The sequence below is a fragment of the Dermacentor silvarum genome, chromosome 7, assembly GCF_013339745.2.
Source record: "Dermacentor silvarum isolate Dsil-2018 chromosome 7, BIME_Dsil_1.4, whole genome shotgun sequence".
Taxonomy (NCBI): domain Eukaryota; kingdom Metazoa; phylum Arthropoda; class Arachnida; order Ixodida; family Ixodidae; genus Dermacentor; species Dermacentor silvarum.
In genome coordinates, this window is record NC_051160.1 from 59,106,549 (window position 1) to 59,119,017 (window position 12,469).

Here is a 12,469-nt window from a genome sequence, read left to right on the forward strand (position 1 = left end):
CCTTAGACAAATACAAACCAACATTTCTACAAGGCATGAAATACCATCTTCTATTTACCCCACACTTCACGAATACGACTGCAAGTTCTGCTACACGCAAAACACTCTGTACCACATAGTATGGAAATGCGACCGAAACACCGACGTTCCCCCCTATAACCCCACCCCACACCAAAGCAGCAAGAGGCACTGCTCACCAGCCTCAGCCCTGATAACAACCATCAGCTGAACAGGGCGAGGCAGGTGGCCAGGCCCCATGGCTTCCTAAACTGAGGAGGCCACCTGCAAGGAAGGCGGCCAAACAACTTTGTCTGCTCTTAATAAAGCTCAATCATCTCCATCATGAGGACACACCTTTAAAGTAAGCTGCAAGCCAAGATGCTCATGACCTCTTTCCTTTGTGCAACACAGAATTTATATTTCACATGTACTAGCTACATAGTTTTCAAAAGTTCCTAGACGCTACAATTGCATCTAGAATTGCACTACATTGCATAGCAGCACCAATTACTGCAAATGTGAAATAGATTCCAAGTTATATCTAGGACAAGAATGTATTATGCTGTATTATCAGCAGACCAAGTGCACAATAACAAGGATTTACTTTCACAAGGCTGGGAGTCACTCAGCTACGTTCGCACGGGCATGGTAACTTCCGAGTTTGACTGCACTCATTGGAATGCGAAATGTTTTTTTTTTTATTCTTCCTGTGCAGAACACAAAGGCATCGTTCAGGCAATTTACAAAGAATTGACACAGGCAGTCTACACAGATGTAATATATCTGGACACAGTAGAGCATGCCTAGCATGCACAGACATTACCACTTATTTTTGAAAATAGACTGAAAAAGCTGTGAAGTTAACAAGGGCCTCAAGAGTTCCATCATAGCAGACAATATCGCCCGGACAGTATCTCTCACAAATAACCAGCTGACGCCGCTTGGAGAAGAGGCTGCACTTGGCTGCAGTGTCCATCCTCATGAAGAATCGCCTGATGCAACCCATCTGCTGCAGAATCCGTAACATGTCCAGTGTCAGTACACATGGCTCTATCTGACGGGAGAAGTTGGACCTTAACAGGTCTTCCGTCACACCGGGATTGTCCAAGATGTACGACAGGACTGCGGACAGGAGCTGGAAGAACACAGGGCGGTTCAGTGTTCCATCAGGCTTCCTCCACAGCCTCGGAATGTACATTATCTTCTCAAAATTCTCCACATTAATGTTCTTTGTCATTGCCTCATAATAAGTTCGTTTAAGGCAACTGCTATTGCTGTCTCGCGTCCGTCGACTGTTTGTGTTTTTCCATCCAATTTCACTTTTATCGTCCTTACTCACAGTGGAAGCACAGCTGTTCTCCTTGCCAGCATTTTCCAAAGAACATGACGATGAGGGTTCGGAGCCTGTGCTTCCTGGTGCACCTTCTGCAGTGGTTCCTCCAGTATCAGCACCACCTTCAGCAGCATTCTCCGACCTGCCACCGGTGTTGCTAGTCACCTTGAGCTGGTCTGTTTCTGCTACCTTCCTTACTTTGGCTCTTAGGACATGCTCCTGCTCTCCAAGAGTTGAGGTGTAGGCACGCATCTCTTTAGGGATTTTGAAAGAACGGATCACCCAAGGTTTGCAGTGCTGAAGCGCAACGTATCGAATGCATGTCACTCCAATACGCAGTATAATTTTCCTTTCAACCAAGAAATCAAGGTGAGAGTTCAGCGTCACACTGTCCATAGCTGAATTGAGGGCTTCGCAGAGCTGGGCATAGGTGACTCCAAGCTGTTCTTTCTTCAGAATGAAGTAGTAGATTTCAGTTCCAAGCTGGGCATCTTCGGGGGCTTTTCCCTCCTGTTTGTAAGCATCGGCGATGCCTTCTGCTGTCCAGGAGTGGCTGACTGCACTCAAGCTGTAGCAGGCACGTTGCTCTTGGATAATCTTATCGTACAAAGGGTTACGAACTTTCAGAGCATACGACTTGTCTGTGGGGTCCTCGAGAGTCCAGCCTGGGATGAGATCCTCGTCGGTGAGTGAGAAGTCGAGCTTGCATGATTTGATGACTACATAGTCCTGAGGACGCAAGTGATTGTATTGGAGTGCTTTCGTCATGTCTTGCCTGAGCATATAAAGGAATGAACGAGACGTCTTGGCATTGCCACCAGCTGTCACAAAGTTGAGGCTCTTTGCTTTGTCGCAGAGTGTGGAGTTGCTCCCGAGGGGCTCTTCAGCCTCGGAGGCAGTTGGTTCTGCCTTTCTGCCTTCTGGCTTCCGCAGGTGCATGCTCCCAGCAGCCATGCTACAGTCGTATTCAACTATTGCTTGAGGCACTTCCATAGTGTAACTGAGCTTGTTCATCAGCAGCAGTGTGAACAGCAATGGTGCATATGCTGGCTCAATACCATCATGGAAGCTATACGGCTCACCACTCCTACGCTTCGCCAAGAGTTCAAGCAGCAGTTTTCCCATCGATGTTATGTGCTGAGGCGAGTAGCGCCGCGTCATATCGAATTGGAACTTCCGGGACAGTGTGAACGGCAGCATGGAGAGGTTGAGAGAGATGAAAAGTTTCTTGGCGTTTGGGTGCTTTCTGCAGATGACACCATTGTGCCTCAGTCGAGCAGTCACAGAGCGAACAAGATTGTCTGGATACTGCTCGTAGATTTTGTAGAGTATCAAGGACCAGTTACTCTTGCCATCGTCAGCTGCGAGCGAGGCCAGGATCACTACTGCCACTGAGCTGAAGTGTATGTCAACAAGGTTCTGAGGCTCTGTATAAGACCAGCTGTCCATTTCAACTTGGCCACTCACAATGATTTCATAACGGTTCTTCAGCTCATCAAAACTATTGGGGAGGGAGACCTCCCGGTGCCTCTCCTCTGAGCTCTTGCTGAATTTTTTCATCAAATGATCAAGGACAGTTCTGAACATAGTCAACCATTGTTTTTCATCTGATTTCACTGGCTTTGGCCCATGAAACATTTCCACGAGCGTCTGGTCTTGCTGTGCTTCACAAAGGAAGACTGAGGCATTGGCCTTGGTTGCGGGGTTCATCAACATAAATCGCAGTCGCCTCTGACATGCCCGAGATGTCTTATCCTTGCTCAGCTCAGGAAAGCGCTCATTCAGGATGTCCCTGATGACGGTGAATGGCACCACCATCTTATCCAAATGTCGGTCCAGAAACCAAGAACAGACCTTGCACATGAGCAGAACAATGTCCTCCTGTGACGACCATGAAACCCGCATGGTCTTCATTTCCTTTAAAGCAGCTTTATCTTTGTCATCATAGTAGGGCCTGCGAACATTGAGACGCTTCCTAGGCTGGACAACCCTGACGGTAATATCAGACTTCTTTCGTTGCAGAGCTTTTTTCTTGGGCTGGTGATCAGCAGCTTTCTTTGCTCCTTTCACAACAGGCACTGCCAATGGCTTGCCATCTGGTTGTTTTGGGTAGTACACTGACATCCGAGAAATTGCATCTCGAACCCTTTTTTGGCTTTGCTTTTGAGGAGGATTAGCTCCTGTGTTTTTCGAAGCTCTGTCCAAATAGCTAAGAAGTCTCTGCAGAGGCTTAGCACCTTTTGGGTTTGGCTTTCTGCTTTCAGCGGCGGATGTGCTCAGCTTTGCAGGCATCGGGGTGGCGCAGGCCCAGTTTCTCTTGAGATGTGCAAAGAGGGCAGAGTCAAAGCCCGCGGCCCCAAGCTGGTCACCGGGAACTGTGCCATTGTCTTGCTCTTCTCCAAACTCTCTGTTTCTGCAGGCTTCAATCATGGCTGGCTTCTTGTACAAATTCTGAAGCTCTATGGTTTGACCTTGTATTGACTGCGGCATTCCAAGAGGAGTGCAAATGCAAGTGTTCTCTACTTCCAACCAGAAGTGGTCGACGTCCTGCTGAGTTTCAAGAAAGAAGTGCTTTACAGGATACTCAATGTCAGTCGATACCTGGTGGTAACCTGGATGAGAGATTTTTGTGTCTTTGATGCGTAGATTCCTGTGCAGGAAAAGGTAGACTTGGTCCTTCTCCTTGAGGCGCTGTGGCCCAAAGGTGACCATCCCTACAAACGCCAGCCTCTTCACTGTCTCGTGGATTGAGTAGATGTACCTCCTGGCAAAAAGCAGCGCATTCCTCAGCTTCACAGGCAGACTTCGAACGAGGTAGTGACACTTAATCTTATCATGAAGGTACTCTTCGAGCCCTTCAATTTTGTGCTTGATTGAGCTCGCAATCTTGACAAAGAGAGAGAGTGGCAGTGAGAGTAGGATGTCTGCAAACAAGACCCATCCATTGGGCGTGCTTGGACTGTTGGACAGAGGGGGAACAAACATCTTCCAGCTAACAGCCTTCTGGTACTGTGTTGGGGTTGTAGGGTCATCCGATAACCGTTCTTGCGCAACACCATCGTAGCTGTACAACAAGTAATGCATGAAGGCATAACAGAGATGCATCCTGCGAAACTTTGGCTGTGCTCCATAGTAGCGCCCTATGGCAGGATTGTAAGTCATCTTGGAACAGGTACTGGGTTCGGGTGCAGGGCTGCACTCTGGCTTCTTGGGCTCCTTTGGTGTGGCTTGGAAATACTTGAATTTGGCCTGCTCTATGGTCGCCTTGACGATTTCATCATCTTTGGTGACAGATGGCATACAAATCAGCTTGAGGTCCCTCACATTTTGCCCCAGTCTCAGGACAGTATGAATAGTCTTGAGGTACCCGCCATTGCAGAGCTTGGAGACCAGCCGCCCGAGGGACACCCGGTCCAGTTTCGTTGTTGAGCCTTCCTCTTCCTCGGCCTTTTGCAGGGCCTTCTGCAGTTTGTTGAAGTCCGTGACCACTTTCTCAGCCTTTAGATACTCGATGATCCTATTTGCCCTCATGAGCATCTTGTAGGAAGGGAGCAGCTTTTGCAGGGGCTTTCGATTCATCACCTCCGAGAGTGTAGGGAAGCCTATTGTTCCCTGTGGCTTCACTTTCGGAAAGAAGCAGACACCGTCAGTTTCTATAGTAATAGTGGGTTGCTCAACCTCAGGAGCATCTGCGGTGCTGTCATGCAAGCTATCATTGGAAGCTGAGCAAGAAGGAGTGTCTATGCCCTTTTCGGCTTCTTTCAGCTCCTCTCTTGCTGTGCTCGTGCCTACAGGCAGCTGTTTGGCGACAGCAGGCGTTTCTGCCTTCTTTGCAGCTGATTCAGTTGTTTCCACTTTTTCTGGAGCTTCTTTTGTTGCTTCCTGCACTTCTGCAGCCGATAGTGATTTTGACAGTGAGGAAGCATCTGTCTTTTGCTTTTTAGCGGGTGGTGGATCTACTCTTGGCTGCTCTAGCATGCGTTTCTTCTCAGCTACAATCTTCTTGTGCATCTCAGACTTTGTAGCATACTCTGGACAAAAGTACCTGATCACACGCTGCTTGCCCACATCCTCCCTGTATGGTACCACAAGCTGTCTCCTCATCAACCCCTTCAGGAGATTCCGAACCTCCAGGCGGGTTGTCATTAAGGCGGCATATAGTTCACGCAAAGTCATTCCTGCCGTACCAGTCTTGTAGACCTCCTTCAAAGCTTGGTTAAGTCTCGGCCTGTCATACGTGTACTTCTGCGGGTGAAAGAAGAGGCCCGTGCTCTTGTCGGCGATGTACCCTTCGAGGTCCTCCTCTTCTTCCTCCTCCTCGTAAGGCCTGATAAGCTCACAGATGCGAACATTGCGCGGCTTGTTGTTCTTTGTGTAACATTCCTCGTGCGGCGAGTTTGGATAGAACTCGCTGTACGGCACAGTATGCCGTGCCACGTATTTGGCCGCTGGGCCATACATGAGTTTTTTTGCCGCCGTGGCCGTCAGGCCAAGCTCGTTAAACAATTTGGACGACTCTTCGCGCTTGTTCGGTTTGCTGTCTAACAGGGCGCAGAGCTCCCGGGCCATAATCTGACTCTTAGTTTTCACCTCAACGAAGAACCGCGGCAGATGGAGCAAGAAACCTACTCTGCTACCGCCGCCCTCCATCTTCAGGCAGAAGTCCTGCTTCGTGATTAGGTTTCGCTGCACTAACTGCTTGCGCATGATAAACATGGTCGCGTGTGTAAGGTTCAACACACGCAGGTCCAGTTTCCCCTGCGTCGTTTGGCCCAAGTAACGGGAGCGACCAATACGCTCCATTATGCAGTACTTTACTTCGCTCAGGTCCAAGTCCGTGATCGAGTTGTTGGGCCCGATCAGCGCTCGCTCACGAGTTATTTGGTCGGCCACTATAACCAAACGGTTGCCCCACCTAGCAACGGCGTCGTCCAGGTTGAGTGAGCTCTGCCGGACTTCGTCGCTGACATCTTTGCGAGTGTCAAATGCGCAGCACGAGCCGAGCTGCCCGTTCTTGTTGACCAACTTGTAGGGGTAAGGATCCGGCGGAAGCACATTGGGTTCGACCACGTATCCCGTGTTGGGATCCACGTTCTTGTACCGGTCGTAAATGACGAGGTCCATGCGGGGCTCTTGGAGCTCGTAGAAGCTGAGGCGAGTCTCTGGGACCAGCGCGCTCCATATGAAGGCTTTGGACTTGCTGTCCAGAGAGAGAGTAAAATTTGGACGCAGCTGCAGGCGGACCCACAGTGCCTGTAGCGTGATGCCATCGAGTCCTTCCAGCGCTATCTCGTCGATGCAGCACGAGTAAAAATCGTTTTGTGGCGTCATGTTTTTCTGCGGTAGAATCGCCAAATGCAAGTGCTTATCACACCTGCAAGTGGCACCTGTCACCGATTACAGCTCTAAAGAAAAGTAGCCACCGTAATAAAAGCATGCGCGTCGCCATGTTAAAAAGCGCAACTTCGATTCCAATTTCGGATTCTAGTGGATTCTTTGAAACAAGCAGCTGTAACAACTTGTAATCCACAAACTCAATGAAATCTTAACAACAATTATTATAGACACTTCTTCAATCAATAAAAACGTGGATGATTAATTTTTATAAAGTCTCATTAGGCAAGATAATTGACCCCGATGAGACCACGACGTTTCTGGCTTGGATTGGCCTCGGTATTGGTGGTATCAGGCTCATTGGCTTGTTCCCGTCTTCCTGTTCCACCACCGCAATTCTGTTGCGGCGGTTGTAGCGTTGTTTGCGATAATGCCAGTGGAGTAAGTTTGGAGAGGATTTCTTCTGAACACTCTGAGGATCGGAACTCCCACCGTAGCGAGGTAAGAACTGTAAACCGATGCAAGTGCTGTAGCTAATGCGCTTATTTCGTGGTTCTCGGAAATCGCGCGTTCACCCTCGCAAGCGGTTGCATTTGTAGACAACTCGTTTGCTCCGTTTATCGGTCATGTTTTCCCGCGAAACCAAATTGAACAGCTTTGGAAATAGCAGCTCGAACACTTTAGGTATCTGAGCTAATAGCGCTGAGATGCGTTCGTTCTCCGCAAATTTCGTGACGCTTCAGAAGACGCCGCGTCTGGCCGGGAGCTGTCACTTGTTTACGTGCAACTGGAGTTCAAGAACCGATAATCACGTGGGAGTTATGCTTTGCTTCATATGTAGGCTCGATCCGCTTTGCGTGTTTCATCCTGCTATGTTGACAGCGGTGAAACTTCTTAACTGTTGTGTATATTGGTCTAAAAAATGTTGCCTAGCTTACTCGTGTCGTGTTGGCTTGGGTTCGAGTGGTTGTGCTTACCTACGTCACCTCCGTTTAGCACTACGAGGCAGAACCAACTTCTATAGCGTTATGCAGTCGTAAAACGTCGGTGCCGAAGGCCACGCAAAGAACTATGCAATCTTGTCATGCGTGGGGTAGCTTCGCTAAGATTTCAAACATCTCCAAATGAGCCAGGCGTGCCTTCTTATGGCGGCTGGCTTCACAGTATTGGGAAGCGAGAGGCCAAGGAGGCCAGCTTTTAGACAATCAGTAAAGCGTGGCGAACAGAAGTCGTGAATTGCGTTATGTAAAATTAATGACCTTGTTGTAATAAGTAATGTGCCTTACAGTTGATACAACTAGCCCCCCCCCCCCCCCCCCCCCCCTCCTTACGTAAGTGCGTTGTTGTGGAGCATCTGGGCCTGTGTCCGTCCTCTTCCCGGCTTTGTGTTCGTTTTATAACACCCAAAAGTGACGAGAGTGTGTGGATGTATGCCATGATTATGGAGACCAAGCGAAGTAGCGCCAGAAACCAATCGATTAGTATTTTCGAAGATCAAGCAAGGTTTTTTTCTGCATTGACGGGAAAATTTTGTTTACCTTTTGCTTTCGTGATATTAGAAAGTTTGTCATTCCATTTCAAATTACAGGGCACGTTTTAGTGAAGCATTATGGAGCATTATGAATGAATGCGCAGTTTATTTACATACTTGAGGCTCTTGGGAGCATATACGGTCATCTATTATCGGAATGAAGTTGGGGGAGGGGGGGGGGGGGCAGTTTGCACATCACTATGAAGCGGGACTGAAGCTAGAATAACCATCAGCGGCCATAGCATGCAAAAAATATTTCTTTATGGTTGTAGTACTCACAGCTGATCGTACCACTATTATATGAAATAATGTTGCGGTTGAGCATATTTAGGTTTAACCTGAATGGCACCCACTATTCCAGCTTCAACACATCGCACCAAACTACACTTACTGCTGAATTCCATGTACAAGTGAAATTTTAGTTCATATGATAGTGGTTTAGCTGGAAAGGTCTGGCTTTCTGAGCAACCATTATATTATATTATACATTTTGACAATCACGTCAAAATCATGTCAAAATCAAAATCACGTCTCGAAGTCATCAGCATGACTTCGAGAAAGCTTTGCTCGGTATGAACGTTGACTGAGCCCGAGCTTTTGTGTACTGCTTAGACTATTTATTGTGCTGCTTTCAAAACAATTTACTTTTTGTATAATCTGCAGGGATAACTGTTCAGATTGTAATTATTGAATGTGGCTGTTAATTGAAGTGTTTGTATATATATATATATATATATATATATATATATATATATATATTTCTTGTGTGTCTGTGCTAGACATTTGGCTTTCGTTATTTTACTGTCCATTCCCTTTCATCCTTTTTTTTCCTATTGATCACCCATTCTATATTCTTGCATAATTAATTATTGCTTTTGATGTGTGCATAATTGATTATTTGTTCCCCTCCCCACCTGCCTGGTCTTCAATGACCGCAGTATTTCCAAAATAAAAAGTAAATAGATCAATTTTGTCTTGACAAACATAATTCAGAATGCAACATGCTGTACTACATAATCTGTTGTGCATAATTTGTCTGCTGTTGCCCCTGAGGGGCAGCTACATCATCCCTGCATCAGTTTTATGTTTGAACGCACAAAGTTGACGATGTGAAGTAGTATAAATATTCTAATTTCTGAATAGTCACTATTTGATTTGAGGTCTGAAATAAATGGAACAATTTTATGGGGGGGGGGGGGATTTGTTATTCAAAAAGTTTTGAATATTTGTGATCTCTATCCCAAAAGGTACTTTGATCCTTCTCTGGTTTTCTTGGTTTTATTTTATCTTAGTTTGCCACTGCAGCCATTGTGTTTTGCAAGGTTATTGCCCCTACGATCCAGCTCCAGCTTTATCTTTAATTTTTGCTCAGTGCCCATTGAGTCCTCATCATTTGTTAATGTGATTTGTGTTTTAACTTGGCCCTAATCAGAAGTTCCTAATGGCTCCCGTGTATGTCAGACATGTAGCTTAATTTCAGCATTAGATAATTATAATGTTATTTTGCACATTCAACTTCGCTGAGTTGGTGGAGAGCGTCCTGTGTTCTCTTACAACGTGAGCCAACGTTGTAAGATAATATTATCCTTATGTAATTAGCATTTTCACTCTATTTCTGCGTTACCAAGACCCAACCAGAAACAGCAGTAGTGCTGGCTCCGCCGTCATATGGTGCTGTGTTCATCCAGAAAATGGATTAGAAACATTCCTGGTGCTGTATGAATTTTTTTTGGGTGGGGAAATGGTAAAACAAAAACAAGAAACGTGTCAGAAAAATTACGTTGTATTTGGACCCCCTTTTAAACCATATAAGCAGAGCACAGCCACTGACCGGTATACCAATTAGTGATTTGTAAAAATGCCATTGCGCATGCGCAAACGTGCCTGTCACTAGTGCTCTCTACATGGTTAGGTATGAAAGCAGACAAACAACCAATGCAGGCGTAGTGCTAGCCTTGAGACGCCTTCTTGAGATGGTTGTGATCGCGCTATTTTCATGAAAATGCCGGCTAGTTGTGTTGCATATAGGTGTAAAAATTGCTTCACCGGCAAATGGAGCTCGAGTTCATTTTGCTTTTCATCTTAGAGGAGGTATCCGGCAAGGAAAGAAGCACCGAAGATGCCATGACGGCACAATTTTGCTCTGCCGCACTACTCCAGTTCTCGTCGTGCTGCCCACGGCTTGTAAACTGTCATTTCTCAGTGCTGCAGAGTTATCTCAGCCTGCAAGCTTCGGGATGCCCTTAAATGCAGCCGCATTTGCCGGAAAAGTGAGAAGCTTAAAATGGACGAGTACGGACAGAGCGTGCGGCAGCACTGTGGTATTGCTTACTTTGCCTGTTTTGCACTTTTCGTCACGAAAGCAACCAGCTCGCCCAAATGTCCACATTGATGCATTTGCTCTCCATGCAGGACTACCAACAAACTAAAATGTAAGGGGAGCCTGTTAAGCGTGCGCCGCCCGCTGTGGTTGCTTAGTGGCTATGGTGTTGGGCTGCTAAGCATGAAGCCGCGGGATCGAATCCCGGCAATGGCGGCCGCATTTCGATGGGGGCGAAATGCGAAAATACCTGTGTACTTAGATTTAGGTGCACGCTACAGAACCACAGGTGGTCCAAATTATTCCGGAGTTCCCCACTACGGCTTGCTTCATAATTAGATTGTGGTTTTGGCATGTAAAACCCCATAATTTTTTTTAGTTGCGCGTGCGCCAATGCTAAATATGTAGACGTTCCAAATGCATAAACATGGTTCCCTGCATCAGCTAATCACACAGAAAGTTGACCCCACATGCTCATACTGGCAGCTGGTGCTTCGAAAGCTCATTCAGAAATATGCTGCATAAAACTCGCAGTTCACCAACGTTGCTGGAGCGACAAGTAAAGCACAGCACATGGATGAGTGAATCAATTTTAGTGTCTTGCGCAAGGAAACTAATCTACAAGCAAAAGTTTGCTCACACAGCGACACTTTGGTTGTGTGCTCCTACGACGTTGCCCATAGTCTTCTCTAACTAGGCTGAAATGAAGTGCACACTACTTTTCATTGAAGGAGCACACGTTACTCGCACCAGACCCATACTGGCACCAGGAGTCTCCAAATTCACCATATATTTAACATACTCTTTCTTCAATGGGCCTGGTGAGCAGTGGAAGTTTTAGAATGCAGATGCTGCCGCACACGTTCAGTTTCAATGGCACACTTTGGCACATCGAAGGTTCATGCCATGTCCAGAATCAGAACGACGCCATCTTCGATCATTTTTGCCACAATGAAGAACGCACGTGGCTACCACAGCAAGGGCCAGGCACAAGCCTGAAAATTAAACTCGCTTTCTAACCAAATACTTTCTCACACAAGGCGCTGGAGCGTCGTTTGTTGTACGACAGGTGGCGCTCACTATTCTTCAAATCGTCAGTTGTGCCCACCTTGGTCAAATGTAGCCTCGCGTGACATTGCCACCAGCAATGCAGTTCTTCTCTAGTTCTATTCAATACTGTAACATTGATTCAGCTTTTCCGCTTGTGCTGCAGTGTCGGTGAGCAGCAACCCAGCATGCATAAAGTCGCAATTTTATCAACAGTGAGCCAGAGAAAGAAGCACAGAGTAATGACACTTGGTTCTTGTCATATTAAATAGTGGCTTAGAAGTGGTTTAAGCTGATTGGCCTAGAAGAGGGCTCACAAATTTTGCTACTTTCGGTGAAGTATTGGAAAGCTAACAGTCCGGAAAGTAGTGAAAGTATTTAGAGCGCAAACAGATAAGAACAAGGAGACATAGTTATACATTTTGTTTCATTCTTGCCTCTGTCCTTGTCTGCGCGGAATGTACAGGTGCGGGCAAAAGTAAATGGAACTTGTTAGGTGGGGCGTAGCTGCATTCTAGTGCCCTCCAGCAGCCTCTGGCTATTAGTGCTGGCCTGTGCATAAGCATGATTCAATTTCTACCTTCTCCCCGAGGCTACTAGAGGGCACTGGAATGGAGTTAGGTCACAGCTCCTGCATTCCATTTGCTTCTGTACGTGCAGGGTTCCACCAACTAGCACAGCACAATCTCGAAGGTTTAACTGCCAGCAGGACACAGTACAAAAAGCAACACGATTGTGAGATGAGTGTGGAACTCAGTGGCCAGGCATGGAAAAGGGGAGTGAAAGTAAATCTCGGGGGTACTTGAGTGTGGGAGGTGGCAGCAAAAATAGTTGAAAAAGTTCAATGGACTCGAGTGGCTTGGCAATTAGTACATTTACTGCGACAATAGCAGGTTCTTGCAGC

General features: G+C 46.8%; 2 protein-coding genes across 2 annotated transcripts in view; one reads left to right on the top strand and one right to left on the bottom strand.

Moving 5' to 3' along the window:
- Nucleotides 1–202: 202 nt before the first annotated feature.
- LOC119458899 (general transcription factor 3C polypeptide 1-like) lies at nt 203–6,664 on the bottom strand. The gene is made up of 2 exons (XM_037720759.1): nt 922–6,664; nt 203–282 (listed from the first exon to the last, which is right to left on the bottom strand). Exons 1-2 carry the CDS (start codon nt 6,662–6,664, stop codon nt 203–205), a joined length of 5,823 nt encoding a protein of 1,940 aa, XP_037576687.1.
- Nucleotides 6,665–7,013: 349 nt separating this feature from the next.
- The window catches only part of LOC119458087 (5'-3' exoribonuclease 2-like), a 94,201-nt gene continuing 88,745 nt past the window's right edge, over nt 7,014–12,469 (top strand). Inside the window, exon 1 of the mRNA XM_037719901.2 lies at nt 7,014–7,168. The gene's annotated coding sequence lies outside the window, so the exon portion shown is untranslated. The remainder of the gene's footprint in view (nt 7,169–12,469) is intronic.

What these genes read in the sequence shown, in the direction of transcription:
- LOC119458899 (XM_037720759.1), bottom strand. Translation starts at nt 6,664, where the DNA reads ATGACGCCACAAAACGATTTTTACTCGTGCTGCATCGACGAGATAGCG. An exon ending in GCGGCGTCAGCTGGTTATTT is followed by an intron (nt 283 to 921) that starts GTGAGAGATACT and finishes CCTTCCTTGCAG; the next exon opens with GTGGCCTCCTCAGTTTAGGA.